The sequence below is a fragment of the Phyllostomus hastatus genome, unplaced genomic scaffold (genome assembly GCF_019186645.2).
Source record: "Phyllostomus hastatus isolate PE091 unplaced genomic scaffold, TTU_PhHast_1.1 phas_scaffold_78, whole genome shotgun sequence".
NCBI classification, from domain to species: Eukaryota; Metazoa; Chordata; class Mammalia; order Chiroptera; family Phyllostomidae; genus Phyllostomus; species Phyllostomus hastatus.
Genome location: NW_025334041.1, coordinates 98,416,105 through 98,438,203, shown reverse-complemented (window position 1 = coordinate 98,438,203; position 22,099 = coordinate 98,416,105). Strand labels below are relative to the sequence as shown.

At 33.2% G+C, this 22,099-nt stretch overlaps 1 protein-coding gene across 9 annotated transcripts in view; it reads right to left on the bottom strand.

Moving 5' to 3' along the window:
* The window catches only part of CCDC88A (coiled-coil domain containing 88A), a 128,084-nt gene that overhangs the window by 18,248 nt on the left and 87,737 nt on the right, over nucleotides 1–22,099 (bottom strand). For 7 of the 9 annotated variants that reach the window (XM_045827310.1, XM_045827312.1, XM_045827308.1 and 4 more), the window contains exons 16-23: nucleotides 21,471–21,598; nucleotides 18,710–18,851; nucleotides 15,050–15,214; nucleotides 11,046–11,207; nucleotides 9,010–9,287; nucleotides 8,654–8,797; nucleotides 5,387–5,573; nucleotides 1,160–1,305 (exon numbers count right to left, since the gene is read on the bottom strand). In XM_045827310.1, the coding sequence (XP_045683266.1) occupies nucleotides 1,160–1,305; nucleotides 5,387–5,573; nucleotides 8,654–8,797; nucleotides 9,010–9,287; nucleotides 11,046–11,207; nucleotides 15,050–15,214; nucleotides 18,710–18,851; nucleotides 21,471–21,598 (1,352 nt within the window). The remainder of the gene's footprint in view (nucleotides 1–1,159; nucleotides 1,306–5,386; nucleotides 5,574–8,653; nucleotides 8,798–9,009; nucleotides 9,288–11,045; nucleotides 11,208–15,049; nucleotides 15,215–18,709; nucleotides 18,852–21,470; nucleotides 21,599–22,099) is intronic. The other 2 variants (XM_045827309.1, XM_045827315.1) reach the window with 1 other exon arrangement.

The window sequence follows — 22,099 nt, the reverse complement described above, 5'->3', positions numbered from 1 at the left end:
TTAATGCTTAAAAATGTATATTATGTATCCTGGGGTTTCATATATGCCCTGGCTCACCATCATGTACATCATGATATTATTTCACTTACTGTTTAGGATAACCCTAGAAGAAGGCACTGCACCTCTGTTTTGAAACCAGTGATCAAAGAAATGAAGTAAGTATGGTCACATAACTAGTGATAGGAAGAATTGGGATTTGAATTTTAAGAGCTGTCTGATTTCAACATCTGTGCTTTCTATTTTACTATGGTGCTTCCCATTTAGTGACAAAGGGAAGAGAAGAATTTAGTAAAGGTGGATCATGGTGTAATACAAAGACTATACACTGAGCTGCTCAGGCCAAAATTCTGATTTTACCAGCTTCTTCCACTCTCAATGGAGACACAACTTACCAATATTAAGCCCTGCCAATTCTATTTCTCACATTTCTCTTGTATCAGATCTCAAACACCACCACTTGTGAATTATTTTTCATTAGACTATTGTAACAGCTTTCATAAAACTTACTTCTTGTCTCTACTCTCAGAACCTCCAATCCATAGTCAAAAATGCCTCTCATTTTTTTAAATGCACATATGATCATATTATTTCCTTTTCCAAATTTTTCATCTATTCCTTTGTATGGCATAAAAAAACCTTTGTGAAGTGGCTCCTGAGTGTTTATCCACTTCCCTACTGCTCCTCCTTCCTCAATTTTGCTCCAGCAAAAAAAACTATTTTTTAGATCCTATACCATAGCATAGCATACTTTCATCACACTGCTGTGTTTTGTATTTGCCACTGTATTGGCCTTGTATGCCTCCTCAGGTGAACTCCTATTGAACCCCTAAGTCTCAGCTATGGCAATCAACTTTGGAAAGTCCACCTTGCCTCTCTCAGACTAAGTTTGCTATATTTCTATGGCCTCCTACACATACCTCCACAATGACAGTCATTTGTATTTCTCACTTTATATTACTAGTTCCTTAAGAGGAGTACACATGTTTTCATATTAGTATTTCTGATGATTAGCATAGAGCCTGGAACATAAACATTCAAAAATGTATGTTAAAATAATAATAATGCTAAAATAATGAGCACTGTGTTTTCTCTGCCACCAGAAATTGCACTTACAAAACCATGGGTAATATTTCAGAGCGCAAAATCACTCGGTACCTACATGTACTGTCTTTGTTCAACATGAAAAAGATCCTTGCTTTCCATGTTCTGCTCCAACAGTGTTCTATTCTGTAGCATTAATGTCTGAATTTGATCTAGTAGATGTCGATTTTCTTCTTCCAAATTTCCTTTAAGTTGGCTTAGCAACTGTTTGAACACAAACATTTATTTTTTTAAATATCAACACTGACATTTAATATAAATCACCAAAACATCTGAAAAATAAAGTACTTCACAGACTTATGTCTCTCATTGTCTGAAAAATTAGATGGTCACACTTTGATTGAATGTGATTAGTAACAATGACAGCTTAAGCACTGGGTTATATGCTCTACATATATATTTTCATGATTCTCACAAATACTGGGTTTAACATAAATAAGTTACTAGTTCCAAAAGTTTTCTTCAAAATTGTTTAACTTATAGTCTGAATGCTAGATTCAAACCTCTGGCCTTCTGTTTAAGTAACTATGAAACACTGGACAAGTTAGTTGATTCTCTGAGCTTCACTGACCTCATCTATAAAATGAGGATAATAATTTCCATCCTGAAAGATTTTTGAAAAGATTAAATAATATATGTAAAGTATCTAGTGTCATGCCTCTGGCATACAACAGATATTGAATAAACTTCATTCTTCCTCCAACCACTGCTTTCAAGGAACCTTAAAAGTTTGTATATACTTTCTGTGGCATGAACAAAGGTGTCAGGTAATCTTGTCAATGATTGGTATTGCTAGCTCATATTTCTGGTTGTTGGGTTGCTGGCAGCATTGGGCTGCTTTTTTCTCTGTAGTAAAGAGAAAGTAGAAGGAAATATGCCTTAGTTAGGCGAGAAGGTCCAACAGAAGTCAGAAAGCCCAAAGTAGTGATTTTCAAAATTTAGCATCATTTGTAAATCATGTTTTTAAAAATGTAGATTTCTGGTTTCTAGCATTCAAATTCAGCAGATCTGGAATACAAACCAGAGATCTGTATTTTTTTAAAATGCCAACACTAACCCTTCCTTCTAAAAAATAAGCTAAAAACCCAAATATTAAAAAAATTATCAAAAGATATAGAAAAGCTATTTGAGTATCCATAAACAGCCATCTAGATCTAACAACTATCAATATTGTGATTTTATTTATTTATATATTATTACATTGTAATATAACGTGCAGATTCATTGCAAAACTGAATCTAGTTATCCTCCTCCCTATACCTATATCCTGTTGCAATGTGACTTCTCCCTCTTCCCATCAAAAAGTGGAATCTATTTTCTTTCTTCTAGAATTTGGAATGCCTTTGGCCAAGAGAAGGAGATGGAAGTGATGTTGTGAGAGCTCCAAGCCCAGGACTCAAGAGGCTTTATGTGACTCCATTTAGCCTCTGGAAATCCTACTGGAGGATGAGAGACCGTGTAAACAGTGAAGAGTTACAGTAGTTGCGGCTATCCTAGACCAGCCAGCCCTCAAAGTACAGATCAGCTACCTGTAGATGCAGGAGCAAGCCCTACTAAGATCAACTGATTTGGCTTTCACAGCAACACATGATCAGCACATCTGCTCAACTGACCCATGGAGTGATGAGCAAAACTAAATGTTTACTGTCCATTATGGTTGTTATACAGAATTATCGTGTCAACAGACATTGATAAGACATTTATACAAAAAAGGAACACATTTTAGGCGTATACACAGCTCAATGAATTATTACAAAGTGAACACGTGTGTGAAACCAGCACCCAGATCAAAAAGAAGCACATTAATTGTATTCCAGAAACACTCATTGTGTTCTCCTCCAGTCACTATCCTTTCTCACAGACATATTTATTTTTTCACTCGCTCCAAATTATTCGACTCAGCTCACAGCCAAAAGTTTACATTTGACTCAAGTTGTGACAGTCAGGGTTAAGTAGGTAGCTAAGAACCCTTCTTTATCTCTCCTAAGCAGCCTTCCAGATTAGTAGTGACGTGTGGCACATTATCAAGGCCCACTATGACTGGCTATCTCATTCCTTGGATCTCACAGTTAATTTCTGGTGAGTTTGCTGATCTGCTTGTTACTTTGTCCCAATCAATATTTCAACCTCAGACTATCTGAGAGTTGGCCCTTGACAGCTCTTCCGGGCATAGGGCTTTTCTGTGCTCTGCTCAAATCAAGCCAGGCCCCTCCAGTAGCAAAAGTGCTACTTTTCATGGCTTGCCTTGCACCCCGGCAGAAGTACCAGGTATTGCAATTAGGGAATAGGGAGGGGAATGAGAATGGCAGAAGTCACAATGCCTCAGACAACCACAGTTCCTATCTAAAGTTGAGTAGTTTTTAAGAAAGGCTTCTCAATTTGTTGTATGCTTTTGCTTGAGTTCTGGAGTCCTAAAATGATCATGTTTGACAGTTTTGTTGAATTTTATTGTTTCTTGGGGAATTGATTTGTCATGTTCCTTACTCTACCATTTTATAAATTTATTATCCCAATTATATTTTACTTATGACTTTTAATCACAGGCAGAATGAATGTTCTATAATTTCTAAGTTTTGTTTAGTATTTAAATGTACAGTGTGTGACAAAAGTAGGTTTACAGTCCTGAATATGCAAAACAATATTATTTATTAATTGTATTATTTTCCATATGAACTGTAAACCTACTACTTTTCCCTACCCTGTACATGCTTTCAAACATAATTTTTCTTTCTATTGGTTTATAATTTCAGTCAAAAAGCTTTTAGGTATTACTTTTCTTATATACTCTATCCCTAATTTTTGTAAAGGTTTGCCTAAGTGCTGGTTCCCTAAAAGTTCAGGTGTTAAGCTATATTTAAACTCCATAAAATAGCAAGCATAAAATTTAATGGTTATCTAAGACTTTCAGTATCCTTTTTACAATTCAAAACACTTAGCACTTTATCAAACCACTGTAGGAAGAAGCATGAAATTATCTTAAGAATAGAACTGTATATATGGACATACGTCATTTCCATTCGAAACCCTCCAAATGACTCCCAATTTTACTCAGAATAAAAGTAAAAGTTTTTTTTACAAGGCAACATATCTGGCCCAGGTACATCTCTGATTTCACTCCTACTACTCTCCCATTTGCTCAAGCCCTTCCAGCCAGATGGGCCTCCTTGAGTGTACCTCAAACACACAAGGATTCCCGTGGTCTTAGAGTCACTGCCTTGATATTTGCCTGGAATATATGCTTCCCTGATATCTACATACTAATACCCGAATCTTCTTGAAAATTCAGTGATGCTTAGTTAAAATTTCAATCTACATTCCCTCTTGCCCCCTGGCAGTCTTTATTCCCCTCTACCTTACTCCATTTTTACTTGTACATAATATCACTTTGTAACATACAGTATGTTGCAGGCTAATTTTCAAAATTGTTATAGCAGTACTTTCAGTCCATGTGCTTTTCCAGAATCTTGCCATTCTCCATTAAGAGGCTGAGTCTATTTCTCTTCCCCTTGAACCTGGACAGGACTTTGCCTCAATAAATAGAATGCAGGGAAAATGACACTGCATGACTTCTGAGGCTAATCATTAAAACAGAGATAGATGGCTTTTGTCTGGTTCTCACCACGCTGTGAGAAAGTCCAAACCAGCCCATGGGAAGAGACCACATGGAGAGGAAACCGTTACCTCCAGCTGATAACCAGCATGGACCACCAACAGGCCCTCAGTCTTTCAACCTTCCAGTTGAGGGCCCAGCTGCAGAGACAAACTGGCTCTCCATAATACTGTCCAAATTCCAATCCACAGAATTTGTGAGAATAAATGGTGGTTTTATACCACTAAGTTTTGGGGTAATTTGCTACACAGCCGTAAGTAACAAAACACGAAACACTATATATTGATATTTCACTTACTTACTATGTTTATTGACTGTTTTCTTCCAACCACAAGGGGAGAAATATAAACTCCACAAGGGGAGAAATTTTTACCTATTTCGTTTACTAATACATGCCAGGTGGCCTGTAACATTTTTCATTAAACAAGGACATGAATTTATAATTTTCAAAGTATCTGAACATATAAATTTGAATAGTAAAAAAGTTTTTGGAATTAATAATAAAGGAAGTTTTTCTGATTTACTTGTGTTTTCAATTATGACTGACCAATTCTTTTAGAAATACCCCACTAACTATACATACTGCTAATATTATTATAGTGTCACTGTTTAGTTTCTAGGTTTGTCTGGATGCCTAAAGGAAGGAAGATGGTGATTAAACTTGTGAAAGCTCACCTCACACTGGTTATTTAGCTTGGTGGATGTAATGTCCAACTGTTGGTATTGTTCCTTTAGCTTTGAAAATTCAGCTTCTAATCTTGTTTGCTCTAGTTTGGAATTATTTAGAAGACTTTTCAAGTTTTTATGGTCAGTTTGTAAAACTTCAGTCTCTTTTAAAAGCTGATTATATGTATGATTCAACCTATAATTTGAAATCATAATAAAAACAGAATTAGATTCTCTTAATAGCTTTCATTTATACAATGTGAAAATGCTGTATATTACATTAGGACATAGAGAATAAAAAGAATTCTTTTGCCAGTTACTACACTGATCAAGAATCAGTTTCTATTCTGTAAAAACTAATTTTTAAATCAAATTGAATGCTTTTTTCCCTTGAAATGAAATCTTCCAGCATTTAAATACATTGAAAATATAGACATGCAAAATTTTATCATATAAAATTTAAAATATTAAGAAAATTTTAGATTAAATTACAAAAAAGAAAATGACCAATCTAGTTTTGATTTCATAGAGAATTCAAAGATTCTAAAATTCAATGTGCAAATTCAAGAAAGATCAATCAGATCAAAAGAATTAACCAATCCAGGATGGGATATGAGAGTTCATCAATCTGTTGCCACATAACTGAGATGTTCAGGCTTAAAGCAAAATTTTAGTTATTGAGATTTCTGCAGTTGTAGCAAATTACTCATGTTTATGCAGTCTCCAATTACTAATGATAAATTTTAGATTTTTTTGTAAAAGTCAAACTAGAACCATTTCTTTTTCTTTTCACTATTTTACCTTTAGAACAACATCCACTGATCTCTAGGAGCAGTGATCGGCAAACTTTTTCTGTAAAGGACCACAGAGTAAACAAAATACCTTAGGCTTGTGGGCCACATGCAGTCTATAGCAAGCCTGTCTTTTCTGTTTTTCCCATAACAGTTTAAAACAATAATTTTCAACTGGTGTGCCATGGCACACTGGTGTGCTGCAAAAAAATTTAAAACATGCAATACTTGACTATTTTGTCAGGAGCATTGACCTTTTTTCTCTTAGACTGTCAAATTAAAAAATGACAACAGTGAACAAAACAACAGCCATCTGATGTGAATGAATCAAAATTATACCTATTTTTTTTGTCAGATCAGCAAAAAAAATATTTTTTTGGTGTGCTGCAGAATTTCAGTAATTAGTTTATGTGTGCTCTGAGATGAAGAAGGTTGAAAATTACTGGTTTAAAATGTAAAAATTATTCTGAGTTTGAGAGCTACACCAAAACAGTCTGCATGCTGAACCTGGCCTGCTGAACTGACTATAGTTACAACTTTTATCTTATGTCATTAAGATCAGGAATCCACAAAAGGAGGAGGTAACTAAACAATTTTTTTCTCAGGGTAGTACTTTTTCAGAACATCTAATGATTTAACTCATTCTCCAAAAAAAAAAAAAAACTGTGTCAGCTTATAAGAATAATAAATAATAATACATTTTTAAAAAATCAAGACTTGGTAAAAAAAAAAATAAAATGGCAAGACCAGAAACATAAAACAAGTACATGCTCCATAAACAAGTCGAATCAATGGATGAATGCATGCCATGAATATTAATACCTAGTCAAATCTCATTGTGACATATGGATAGCTACATATCATATCAACACCTATGGAAATCAAAGACTTTCCTATTGAGGCTTCACGGAGGGCTGGATATAAAGAGATATAATATACAATGTTCTTAATCTCATCTCTATGGGAAATGCTAAAGTGAGCTCTTTAAGAGAGATTTTTACACTGTCCCTCAAAGCCAAGAACATCAACACCAAAATGTAATTCAGGGGACACAATTCTAAAGAGGTCAAGACAAACTAGTCCATAGAAGAAACTTTCTTGGTTTGGCATTAAGTAAGATTACAATTTAGGTTATTCAAAGGAATGGATAACTAGTATTCTTCAGACAAGTCTGTATAAGTATCTTTTTCTGGTGAAACACCTCTTCCAGGTTCTATTTAAAACCTTCTCTTTCTTTAGAACACAGACATAAGTGCATAAAACTGGGCAAGAACAGATTTGAGAGACAAATGGACAGGACCACTCGTCCCTTCCAAGCCTGTAGAATCTTCTGGTTCAGGCTTATCATGCTCAATATGTTCCTATCATTTTAGGATGAGCTCCTTCTCTGGTGGTTCCATGGTAATGTGTAAAATTAGACTCCTGGAAGGCCTACTTAAATTCACAAACCGTCCCAGTTTGGTTTGAATTCCAACAATGGAAAAAGATTAGGTTCAACATAGGACTTTCACAGTACATGTGTTCCCCATTGTTACACATGTAATAAAAATGACCCTGACTTTGTATTCCATAACTTGTTACAATTTGGTGTCTACTATATTTACGGTACAAAGACATCCTCCTTGATTCTACCTTGGTGTTGAGCTTGTTGAAGTTCAAATACCACAGGAGAGAATTTCTAATTGTAACAGCTACTAAATTAAAAACTACTGAGCATGAAAATGAAAATGGCTCTAGAAGCTTAGGAATATTTTGTTGTTGTTGTTAAGGAAAAGAAATAGTTGTTTAATTCTAAAAAAGCACTGTATTAAATTCATAATAGGACAAATTATAAACGACCCCATTTGAATTTTGTGTGCTGCCTTTCAGTGCTTCAGCTATGGTAGTTTAAGTACAGTGCACATGTTTAAGCTGTTTAAATTGTTCATGGGTTTCTAAAACAACTTTTTGAAAATGTACCCTTATGAAGCAAGCTGGTTACCAGTGGCAAGTTTTGATTTTCCCAAGGCTTCAAGTTAAAAAATAATTGCCCCATGGCAATATGAGACCTTAATACCAAAGCTAGTTAAAATAAAAGTATGAATAAATCAGCCAGAAAATTGTAAGGCTGCTCACTTGTAGTAGCAACTTCAAAAGAAAGGAACTGGGATACCAGACTAGCAAAAAGAAAGATATAAAGAATCAGGTTTTATTACATTGTTTCAATAAAGTATGCAAATACTGTCAAGGTACAAAAATTTAATTATATAATGTGGCTTAAAAACTTAATTAGTTGAATAAATCAAGAGAGAAACAATGAGAAAGAAAGGGAGATCCAGGTTTTTGCCTGAGCCATTCTATAATTAGCTGCATGATTTAGTTGGGTAATTTACTACTGGGGTTTTCTTTTACCATTCTAAGTTATGGATGGTGTTACAAAGGGGCAATAAATATTTTGAGTGTAATGAATAATACTACAAAACTAAAATATTTAAATATTTATTACCTATCATTTTCACCACAAAGTTTCTTGTATTCTGCAGCTACAGTCTCATGGTTTTTGTTTTCAAGCAGCATTTTTTCCTGTTCTACTTTCAGTGTTTTTTCCAAATCTTCCAATTGTCCTTTCTGCTTTAGTAACTGATTATAACTGGAAAAAAAAAGTTAGGTATTTGGTTTATAATATTTCCTTAGAGAGAAACATATTTTAGAATTAAAAAAGAGTATTTTATTATATGTATCACAAAACATGTACATTTATACAAATTTCCTACATAATTGCTTAGGACAGTTTAACACAATGTTTATTAAATTACCCACAGAAAATTGGTTTTAAACTAAAAACACAGAATATATAATTACCGGTCTTCAAGGTCTTTATGTTCCACCTCAAGATTTTTGTGGGCAGACTTTAGAGTTCCATGTTTAGCAATAAGAGATTCATACTCTGAAGCCTGCCGTTCATGAAGAAGTTCCAGTTTCTCATGATCTTTAATCAGAGAATCATAGAGTGATTTCAGGTCTTCTCGTTCTTTGATTACAGATTCATTTTCATTTTCTAAGGAAGACTGCTGGATTAGAAGTTGTGCATTCTGATTCATAAGAGAAGTACTTTGGGAATTAAGTGTGGAGTTTTCAACCTATAAGAAGGCATATTTTTATCAGACAAGAAAACTAGTTTATGTTGTCCTTTATTTTTTAAAATAAAAAAGATTACATTAACTTCAGGAAGCTCTAAATAAAACAAAGAAGATATAAAGGTCTGTCCAGAAAAAGTCTGACCATTGTTAATATAGTGAGGATGATTTGTATATCATCAATGTAACCTGGAAACCAAGGACAGTGGACTAGAATGTGCATGTGTGAACAATGACAACTTCACTGCATTAGTTAGTGGGGCCCATAAATGTCACTGAGTGAGCATGTATAAGTACTCTGTGGCTTTCACATTCAAAATGACTGAGTGAGTAGAGCAACAAATCTGCATCAAATTTTGCATTAAGCTTGAACATTCCTCTGTGGAAACTATTCAAATGATTCAGAAGGCCACAGCTATGGGCAACTGTGATCAGCAGCTTCATTATGACAACAAACCCACTTATGCATCATGCTTGATGCAGAGTTTTTTGGTCAAACATCAAATCTCCTAGGTGACTCAGCCCCTCTACAGCCCAGATTTGGTGCCAGGTGACTTCTGGCTTTTCCCAAAACTAAAATCACTTTTGAAAGGGAAGAGATTTCAGATTGTTGATGAGATTCAGGAAAACATGATGGGGTAGCTGACAGCGGCTGGGAGAACTGTTTGAGGTCCCAAGGTGCCTCTTTTGAAGGGGACTGAGGTGTCACTGTCCCATGCTCTAGGTTTCTTGTATCTTCTTCAATAAATGCCTTTATTTGGCATAGTACATGGCTGTATACTTTCTGGACAGAACTTGTATGCACATTATACTGAGAAAATTTGGATTTTAGTGTCCTAAACAATGAGACTATCGTTTAATTTTGATTTTTGATAGGTGTTACCACACACACACACACACACACACACACGATGTATGAGATCTACATCATACATATGTTTTGGATTGAATTATTTTAAATGAAAGTGGTTAGCAACACTTTGTATTTCACTCATAAAAAAGTATAGAATTTGAAACGCTAATTTATCATTTTCTAGAAGTGAGGGTTGATAGAACTGAAAAATTATTACTTGTGGAAATGGAACTGGATATTTTCTTGAATCTAAATTAAATTAGCATTTGCTTTACCATTTATAAAAGAGTTACAGGAAAAATAACTTTCATATTCAGAGACAGAACTTGTTTTCTTCTGTTAAGAGGTTTCAGAGTTGCACATCTCCCACCTGATCACTCTATTTCAAAAATCACTGGCAGTCCACGGCCAAATCACCCTGAACATGCCCAATCTTGTCTGAGAAAACACTGGCAGTGTTAGGTGCAAGATGGATTCTCTGAATTAAGGACAGTTCTGAAGACAAAAATTCTCATATTGTATTCTTTTCCAGTAACTTACTGATAACAAAGCATTAAAAATGAAACACAGAATGGTATGTTGCAACCATACTCTAAGGGTTTCTACCTGATTAATTATAATCAACTTGTTTATTGTGAGAGGCCATAAAGTAAATATAGATAAAATTATGCTTATTGTATTTATACTTGTTGACTAAATTTATTAATTAATATTTAGGGCTCTGATATTTTGAAGATGCTGATGTCTGAAAGTTTGGTGTAGCACTAGATAGAAATATTTTAACTTATCTTCAATTAATTGTTATATTCACTTACTATGAAGAAAATGTTACCACATCTAGTCATTGTTACTTTAATAGTGTAATTTAAGACTTTGGTTGCATAGCCCCCCAATAATTACAGTACAACCTGAAGCTTGGCGTTCTGTGTTTGAAGAGTAGTATTCTGCTCTTGTAATGACACTGTCTGCCTCTGAAGTGCAAGAATCTGAGCCTGCAAGTTATTGTTCTGTGTTTCAAGTTGCTTCAGTTGAGTTTTCAGTGCTTGCTTCTCTGCTTGCAGTGTAGCATTCTTAATAAAGAAAACAAACATATTAAAAATAAAATAATATCAAACTATTTAAGATATTGAAACTTTATGAGTATTTATTACCATTATAATAGAAAAAGAAACAATCCAAACAATCTTAAAAAAATATTTCCCTCTCCCAAATTATAAACATATTTCAGAAAAAGAAAGCAATAATTGTAAAACCTTAATAGACTACTGTGTCTGTCTGCTTAAAGAACATCTAAAAAATGAAATGCTCCATTATAAATATATCGAATAACACAAGAAACTAGAATGTGGTTGTCAGTTGTATGATTTTTATGCTGCTCAGGAGTGCCCAGCATGTCCAGAATGCGTGGTGGGGCTGTTGCTAGTCAATGGAGTGCTCCTTTTCTAATTGCCCAAAGCTGTGTGTATGTGTGTGATCACAAGGATAGCAGCAAAACCAAGTATTTTATAAACACAAATATTTGGAAGAGAAGTAGAAACCATCTTAACCACCTGTTTAAAAATTTTAGTGCATAATAAACCTAACAGATGTTACATATTTTCTTTAGAAATTTTATTCATGGTATAAAACACTCACTAAAACTCTATTCCATCTATAAGACTTCTAGTGCAAATCCAAACAAAACATACAATTTTCAATTTTTCCAGTATATATGGCCATATTTTAGTTTTATAGTTAAACAGCTGAATTACTGCATAAATCATAGATCTTCAGACTTAATGTTCTAGATATTACAAATGTTTGTCATGAATATTATGTTTTCAGGATTATTTCTAAATAATATTTCATTAAAGATCAACATAAAAATATAAACAAAGAACCCTCTAGAAAACCAAAATAAAATACTTTAATATACAAAATGGCCAGAATTTGTATATAATTGCAATATCCATAAAAATTTACAAATGAAACCCAACAAATCACTTTTATCCTATCTACATTAAGGAGCAAAAATAACATTCACTTTATAGGGTCTCAAGTTATATATACCACTCACGTGTCACTGTATAAAAGATAAGTCATGATTTAACCCACATATTATACCATAAAAATCAAAACTAAGGAAGTAAAATGCTTTAAGATCGCTTTTTGTACTAGATTTCTTCTTTTGTTCATTTGTCCAAATAAAGAGGAAAAAATATGCATACTGAAAACATAATATAAAATACACCAAAGAGGTAAATCATTTTTCAGTTATATATGTTAAGTACTATTGTAGTTCAGCTCTTTAGAAACTAAAATATACAAACTCCAATGATCTTCGGAATAAGAAAAACTCCTACAGTGTGTAACAAATGGAAGAGAGAGCTGAGAGTAGAAAGGATATCTCAGAGCAGGGAAAATTTACAATGAGAAAGTATGCAGTTGGCAAATATACTGGCAAAAACACAAAAACTTACCTAATATAGGGTTAGCTATCTTTATAATCCCCTTACATAAAATGGCTAAAATATGACAACAGAGTAACTTTTACCCCAATGGAAATTTTCAAAGGAAGTCAATGGGAAGGAGATTTTGCTTATAGGACTTAATATGCCAGCCAAATTGTCTGACATGTAATTATTCATTTAAATGACAGAGGTACATATATGTATATATCACTGAATAATTAAAAATATGTATTCATACATGGCCTATAAATATATGGAAAGATATAAAATAGATTGCTATAATTTATGCATGAAAATTAAAATATTTCTCCTATCACTTTAACAAAAATTAAAAGGCTAGTAATACCCAAAGTTAATCTGGAAAAATAAGTACTCTATTAAAGAGACTGAAAATTAATGTGATTTTGAAAGGCTAATACAGTATCAATTAAAATTATGCAAATATGCACTCCAATATGTATATATCCCCTTTGGACTAGCAATTTCACTATCAGGAATTTACCATCCTATGAACATGTTTATACATAGATTTTCATTGCAGCAAAATCTGGAGAAAAAAGCCCCTAAATGTCCATTGATGTGGAATTTATTTAAATAAACTATGCTAATATATCCACACTATGGAATATGTAGTCATTAAAATGAGACAGATCTCGATCTGCTAAAATAAATCTTCAAGACAACATAATTGAAAAATTCAAGTAAAAATAGTGTATATGATTCCACAGGTATATATTTGTAAAAGACAATATACTTTTGCCCTGGCTGTGTGGCTCAGTTGGTTGGAGCATCATCTTGTACACCAAAAGGTTGTGGGTTCAATCCCTGGTCAGGGCACATACCTAGGTTGAGCATTCGATCCCCAGTCAGGGTGCACTGGGGAAACAAATGATCCATGTTTCTCTCTCACATTGACTTTCTCTGTCTCTCTCTCTGTCCCTTCCTTCCTCCCTTCTTCTCTCTCTAAAAATCAATAAGCATATCTTCGGGTATGGATTTTTCAAAAAAAGAAAGAAAATATACTTCTTTTAAAAACTTTTATAAAAATTAATTCTAGAGAGAGGAAGGGAGAGACAGAAAGAGAGAGAGAAACATCAATTTGTTGTTCCACCTATCCACACACTCATTGGTTGCTTCTCGCATGTGCCCAGACTGGCAATTGAACCTGCAACCCTCACTCAAGGGCATGACACTCCATTTAACAGAGCCACCTGGCCAGGGCAAGAAATGTACTTCTATACATAGATAAACCACAAACATTTTTTTATGGGTGAGTTGTCCATAGTAATTATTATTGGATGAGAAAGTAGGAATCAATGGTATAAGAGATTAATTTTTGGCCTGAAGTTTTAAATTAATGTTATATTGAAAAACAATAACCACAACTATTTTACTTGTTGGGATGCAACTTTCTAAAGCTTATTCATCTTTGAGGATATTTGTTGAATTCATTTAATTTTTGTATACTGACCCATTCAGCAAATATTTAAGTGCTTGCTATCTTCCAGGTATTATTCTACATACTGAAGGCACAGAGATGAAAAACAAAGACAAACTACCTGCTTTCAAAGAGCTTTTTTAAAATAGAAAAACAACAAATACATAAATAAATAATGTAATTTCATAAGTAAAAAGTGCTATGAAAAAACTAAAGGCAGTGGTGTGACAGTGGTCAATTTAGGCTGGAGCTAGCTTCTTTACTGAGGAAAGTGGTCAGGGAAGACATCTTGCAGGAGATATGTGACGAGACCTGAATTCTGAGGGAAGCCAGCCAATGTTTCCAGCAGGGGAAGCAAACAGAAAGGCCTGAGGTAGGAACAAACAAAAATGCCAATATGACTAGCACTAATTTACTTTAGTTATGTGCCAGGCATTGTTTTTGTGTGTTTTCCAGATATTAACAGATAATATTGTCCCCCGATTAATAAACAGAGTGGGAAGGAGGGTGGTATGGTACTAGGCCAGGTATGGCAATGTCAGGAAGGATCTTACAGCATACAGCAAAGAATTTGGATTTTATTTTAATTGAAATGGGAAGCTATTGAAGATTTTAAGTATGAAAGTGACATGATTTGTGTTATGTTTTAAAAAATAACTTTGACTACTGCATTGAGAATGTGTTAGATTAGACAGGGACTGGAAGAGGGAAGGCCAATTAGGAGGATATTTTAATACTCCAGATGAGAGATGATGCCACCTTGCACTAGAAAGGTAACAGCATAGATGGAGAGAAGTCAGTGGGTTTGAGTTACATTTTTAAGATGGAGGTGACAAAGCTTGCTGATGGACTTATGTGAGGGGGATGGAGAAAAATAAACTAGAGTTCTTATCTTTACATTACAAAACAAATCAGTCAAGAAAGTATAAAATGAACAAAGCTACAACACATATTAGATAAATTTTCTGAGTTATATATTATTTCTAAAAATCCTTATTCCTATTAAACATTTTTAAATACTTACATTTCTTTCTACTTCAATTAATCTGTCTTTTACTTTTAGAAGCTCTCTGGTTGTTTCTTGACTTTCTCGCTCCCATTTGCTATCTTCACCAGAAGTTGAAGGAGGGCTCTGTACCATCCTTTCCTCATCTTGTCTCTGTTTAAGGGCTTCGTAATTCTTTTTCACCTAAAATTTTATTTAAAATATTTTAATGGGGGAAAAAATCATCCCAGTTCTATTTCTTACAATTAATTTGACTATGCATTAGTCTGGTGAATGTGAGAGACATTTTATTTAAAAATATGATATACAGATAATGTATTATAAAACTTTATACCTTAAGCCTATGTAATTTTATTTATAACCAATGTAACCCCAATAAATTCAATAAAAATATTTTTAAAAAGGAAAAAATATAATATACACAATTATCATTATTAGCATAACCACAACTTATGCTTTGTAAAATACAATTCCTTTCCTCTTAGAAAATGTTAAATATACTCTGCTTATGTGCCATACTTCTACGATATATTCTGTAATTTCTTCTATTGTTTATGATAAAAATGTCGCTGAAGACTAAGACATATTGCTAAATACCAACAACTGTTTTAGAGCTGTATCTATAGCTGATTTAGAGATTTCAGAGATGCCCATGTAAAGAACAAATACAAATTTGACATGTAATAATTCCTCTTAAAAAGAGATCTAAATTATGCACTGGCTGGTGTGGCTCAGTGGATTAAGTGCTGGCCTGTGAACTTAAGGGTCACCAGTTTGAGGCCCCGTCACGGCACATGCCTGGGTTGCGGGCCGGATCTCTAGTTGGGGGTGTGCAATTGATCAATGTATCTCTCACACATCGATGTTTTTCTCTCTCTTGCTCCCTTGCTTCTCCACTCTCTAAAAATAAATAAATAAAATCTTTAAAAGAAAAAAGAGATCTAAATTAAAATTGAGAAGAGATCTATATATGTCTGCTCTTTTATGAAAGATATGTTGCCCAGAATGAGCTGTGTTAAATAAATTAATGACTTGTTTATTCAGATCTTGATCTATCACTTATAATTACTATAATTTATTTTATAAAGAATGAACAATCCAAGGATATATATTATCCAAGATCTTCTGGTGTGACTACAACCAAATCCTACTTTAAGAGAGCCAACTCAAAATGAACAATTTGGTCAACTTACATTACCAAAATTGCTTTTTAATTTAATAGTTCTCTTCCATTTGAAAGGATTATTCTTATACTTATGATGAATCACTAGTTTATCCTAGAAGAAATTTTCATAAATTTCTAAATTAACCCAAACTTTACATTAAGGCAAGGATAAACACTTAAAATAACTGAACTTTTAATGAATACTTTAAGAAAACTTATGACTTAACAATAAAATGTTACTATTGAGTTAGAAAATAATGATGTGAGACTAAAGGAAAAAGATGCCAAGAGAGAATGTAATTTAAAGCTTGGCAAGTGATCTAATAGATGTTCTGGGATCCTAATTTTTCCAGCCCCCTTCCTTTATTTTTAATACCCTAATAACAGATGAGTGACATTATTTCCAGTCTCCTATTTTACATTAATTTCCCACAGGGTCTTTTTTCCTTAGAAAGGTTATAGACATATATCATTATTAAGAAGAACTGAGAATAAATCTCAAAGCTTTTCATTGTTAGACCATGGTTCTTACAACTAAATTTCAAACAAGATTCCTTTATGTATCATTAATCAGAATCTCTAATTTATGTTCACATATAAAATAAAACATTGATTTCCATCAAGGTTTCTTAGAGGCAGCATATGGGTAGATAGGTCTTGCCTTTTTATCTAATCCATTAATCTCTTTTACCTAGGGTTTTACATCTTTTGTATTTAATGTGATTATTGATATGATTTGATTTAAACCTGCCATCTTGCTATTTGTTTTGCATTTGTCTAATCTGTACTTTGTTCCACCTTTTTAATTTTTCTGCCTTCTTTTGGATTATTTTATAGTACTATTTTATCTCTTTTGCTGGCATATTAGCCATACCTCTCTGTCATGCTATTTTAGTAAAGTTACTTTAGGCTTTATACTATTCACATTTAACTTTCATAGTCTATCTTCAAGTGATAAATGTCTTCATATATGGCACTTAAAGTCAGAACAGTGTAATTCCTACTGAATGCAAGTTTATGTCAGGAAGCCAGCCCAATAGTGGCTGGAAGTAAAAGATAATGATGGAATTTTAAATCTTTACTTTTTAGACTAGGAATACATATATACTAACCCATATGCAAACCCACTTATTTTCTAGCTGAATAGCTTCATTAGCTGACTTTACTTGTAATCTAGTTATACTGCTTAATATGGTAAAAAAAAATCAAGAAATAAAACAGATTAATCAAATCTGGCACCAAATTTTCCTTAGTTTTTGGATAATACTTTACGTTAACCAAAGTTCTAGAATTTCTTCTCTAACAATACTTGTTCACAGTAATGTCTGAGACAAATACCAGTAACGATGGTAAGGGCAAATGAGGAACAAAATCTTTATTCCTTTCTGTATTAGAAATTGATTTTTGGTTAACTTTCTCTATAAACCTATTAAAATTGGAATGTTCTGTTACCAGGCAGGTTTGCTTATGGGAAATATGACCTCTCATTGGTAAACTGTACTTGGACTGGGAGAATGAGAAATACCTAACAGGAAACCATATCTTTGAATTTCTCTGAGTACAGCAACTCTTAAAATTGGTAATAACACAATAGTGAAGATCTTAAATCTAACCCCTTTGAAGCTGTTGCAAAAGATGATGATTGCTGTGGAGGATAAGGTCTTAAAGCCATGGAAGCTCCCACACACGTCCAACATGAATCTCACTTGCACCTGAATTGTCATCTGGTGGGAAGAAGATTCTTAGACAACCATGTGAAGAAGGACACCTGACAGTGCCATGCTATCTACTTGTAATTTCCTGTAGTGTTCTGAATCAAATGGTTCTCAATGTGGCCTATAGCAATCTTGTAAGTTTGAATGTTTTGTTGACTATAAAACCATTCCTGGAAGCACGGCAGAGATGTTAAAGAGAGAATAAACCAGAATATAAATCCCCCAATCTAGTATTATATTAACCCAATGGAATGGGCAAGTCCCTTCATTTTCAACTTCTTCTTGTAGGAAAAACAGACAGTTGTCCCCACCCTGTTTAATTCACTGAATACTTCTAAACATCAGAAGAAAATAGATCCTGGAAAAACCCTCAAAATTTATGAGATCAGGTGCATTCTTATACTACAAATGATTTCCCTCGACTTGGTATTCTCATACCTGTATCTTTGTCTATCAAACTTTTACCTGGATTCTCAATAGGAAAAGAATATCAGAGTGAAGTGTTAGTACTGCATTGAAAACTTTCACCCGTGAAATAACTGTGCCTTTTCCCTACCCCACTCTTACCATTCTGGTATGTCCTTAACTGTATGGGGGCATACACATATAAAATAGGACTGAATAACTTACAGTACATAGAAAAAATACAATTTGTATAAACCACATGATAAAGATCTATTTAAGAACACATTCAAATTTAAGAAAAAACAAAATTTTAATAAAATAATGTTAGTTTTATTTTCTACTTTATAATTTTCTCTACAAATAATTAAAATTCTTTCTAAGGAAATTACTTACTGTCTTAAGTTCTTGGCGCAATTGCTGGTTATAATTTGTGGATTCTTCTAATCGAGCTTCTAAAGCAGCAATTTTTTCCTCTTTTATTTCAAGAGACTTCTTTAGAGTAGATTCTAATTTTGATTCCAAAAGTTTATATCTACTATGCAAGTATAAAAATAATAAAAGTTTGTTATTGGTGGTCAGAAGATTATTTTTAAAGATAATTTATGACCACAGACACTGGTGCCATAAATAGATCTTACAATATAGTTTTTTTAAAGTGGCAAATTATATTAATCTCCTCTTAATGCCCCAGTGTTCCCCCTTTAAACTATTTCTGGTAATGAAAAACAAAAATCACTGAGTAAACGGAGCTCCAGATTATAGTCTACATTGTCAAAAGCAAAAGTTAATACTTGAAAGAGGCATTATATACTGTTTAGTTTTGTAAGTCTCAAAATATTCCTTTTAGTTTTATAAGACTAGGCTCTATAAAAAGTAAAGTACTTACTATCAAACATTTGTCTGTAATATTAAATGTAAAGTATTTACACGAGACATTAAATATCTTCTGTAATATTAATATTTAAGGCTCAAAGCTCACTGAAGACTTTGTCTTCAGGGTATAAAGTACATACAGAATATTCTAAAAAGGGAATGATATACTAAAGACACAGGACACTGGTGACAGAGAAGAGGCAGATAGATGTCAATGTAAATATTTCAGTTATCTTTTTAAATGGTGTGCTCATGAATAATTACATTATTCTTAAGTTCTTTTTACAGTATGAGAGTGAATCATACACTAGGAATTATGACTAATATATGTCTTATACCCAAGAACCTTGATGACTAAATCAAATAAAAACCTAAAGTATATAATAAAAAATTTTATCATATTCTGTTGTGTACTGTAATTAATTTACATATTTTCTGCTCAACCAGGTTTTAAGTTCATTGAGAATAGAGAACAGATTTCACTCACTTGGTGTCAGCTTGAGCCAACAAACATTTTCAAAGCATTTAATGAGTCTATCTTTGGATGTTGAATTTGTGATGCCTGAGTTGCTTCTGGACTGTCCAGTAAGCAGAGAATAATAATGGATATCAGGTGAAATAATGCAAATGCTCAGTAATAGAGTGAACTGATGAAAGGCCTGAGAACCTAACCCTAGGAAACTATATTGAAAGAAAAGACACAAGAGTTGTTAAAACAGAAAGACAAAAGTGATTGCATAGCACTGTTCATAACTCTATCACTGAATTTGCTTTGTTGCATTTTTGTTTATCTATTTATACATTCAATTCCACAACTAAACTATTCCTTTATGGCAAGAATATCTTAATAACTGTGTCTTCAAAGCAGGGCAGAGGGAATGACATATATTGGAAAGATGAAAAGATTAAACTAACAAAAGAATTAAGGACAACATCAGAGATAAACGGTAAAGACAAATGCAGATATACATAAATTCCGAGATGGAGGAGAGGAATGTTAAAGTAATTTATGTCTGTGAGCTTCTATTTTCTTTCTTGCTTAGAATATTACAATACCTTCCTAACTGGTCTTTGTGCCTCCAAATTGCCTCTATTCTAATCTATCTTTCATGTCACTCTAAGAATTGCCCAACACACTTTTGTGCTTTATTCTCTAGTTTCCACTTTGCAAATTTCTGTCCTTCTTTAAGGTTTAGACTAAGCATTATCATTTCTTTGATGCCTGATAACCAGCAGAAAATAAGAGCTCAATTAACATGAACTAATTGTATGAATTATTGACAAGAGGTACCAAACAATATGAAGGGCCTATCTAAAGCTAGGTTCATAAATTTGTAACACAAGGTCCATTAGGGCAACTACATAGTTTACCCTACTTTTTGCTGGGAGGGGAGTCAACTTTTTAAGTGTCTTATAAGTGGCAGGTAATAAATCTGTTTGAATAAAGAAGTGATGCATATTCAGTATGTATATTAAGAGACAGTCAACTAAGTTGGCCCTTGACTATCTGTTTAACTGAAAATTACTAATTACAAAAAAATCCAATGAATTAAAATCTGGCCTACATAAAACAATATTTATAACAATACACACTTCTAGCTGGAATCATGTAGCTGACTGGATGCTAAATAGTAGACTACTTGAAAATCTGATGAACTGTTTGAGAGACTGTAATTACATGGAACAGAAATTTTCTTTCAAACTTCATTGATCATTCTCAAAATTAAATGGTATATGTTAATCTTTCATTCTGTTTGTCAAGCCTTAGTTTTCTACCTTATTTTTTACACCTGAATTGCTCCTCAATACATTTTTCTTTGTTTCGTAATTTTCTTCCATTTCTCTTTAAGTCCACATTTTGGCACACAAAATAAATAAAAGAACTGAGGCGTTCAAGCACATGATTCAAATAAAAAAATAACTTGCTTAAATTGAATGCATATTTCACCAGAGAAGGGTTTGTTTTTTGTTAATGTCTCATTCTACTTTCACAGGCAATTAGAGCCTGGGATCTTTTGCTACCTAGCTGGCATCCTGTTTTTCTATTATGAAACTGTATTTATATAACATTTTATCATTTTTACTTAGATCAATATTAGGTTGTCTTTATCCTATTTTTTACTTTTTTTTCCCCCTACAAAACTTTCTCTAAGGGAGGAAAGGAACCAGAAATAGTGAAATAAAATACATAAATGTATTCTGTAGCTAGTACAGGAAAGAAACCAATGTTTGAACAAAAAATAATAATTTAAACTGTTTGCAAAATAGACTTAATACTCACCTGTCATCAGTACTTTGCTCATCATGTAAGAGCCGCTCTTTATTTAACCCTATCTTCTCAAGCTCATGGGTTAATTTTTCAAGATCATTATTCATTTGTTGAGTCTTTAATTTTTCACTTACCAAATCCTTATTTTGAAAGGAAGTAAAATTCACATAAGTGTCAAGAACATAAACATCTAAGAAATTCAACCAGGATTCTAACTACCACCATTCAGGAATGTGTATGATTCAAAGCAGTAAAGACCTAAATGTGGTTGAACTTTTCCTTTAGCATTAACTAGTTAAGCAACAATAATATAATGTAGTCCCAACAGAATAGTTTTGTCTTTTTTTGGCTAATACTTCTTTTTAACTTTTTAGTGTTTAAAACTAAAAGGAGATATCATTTACTCTCTGCTGTAAACCCATATTTTACATTTCAGACTGTGAGAAAAAAAATACATATCCTTTAAGATCTCAATAATGAGCTAGAAATTTAGTATATTTTTCTTCCTGTACAACACCACCCTTCTCCCACAAATATCCTTCTTCCAAAGAAAGAGGTTCTTTAGAACTAGGGGGCATTCTGAGAAGTGCATGCATAAGGAACTTGTGGTTCATGTCTGTGAGACTGTAGAACAACAGAAA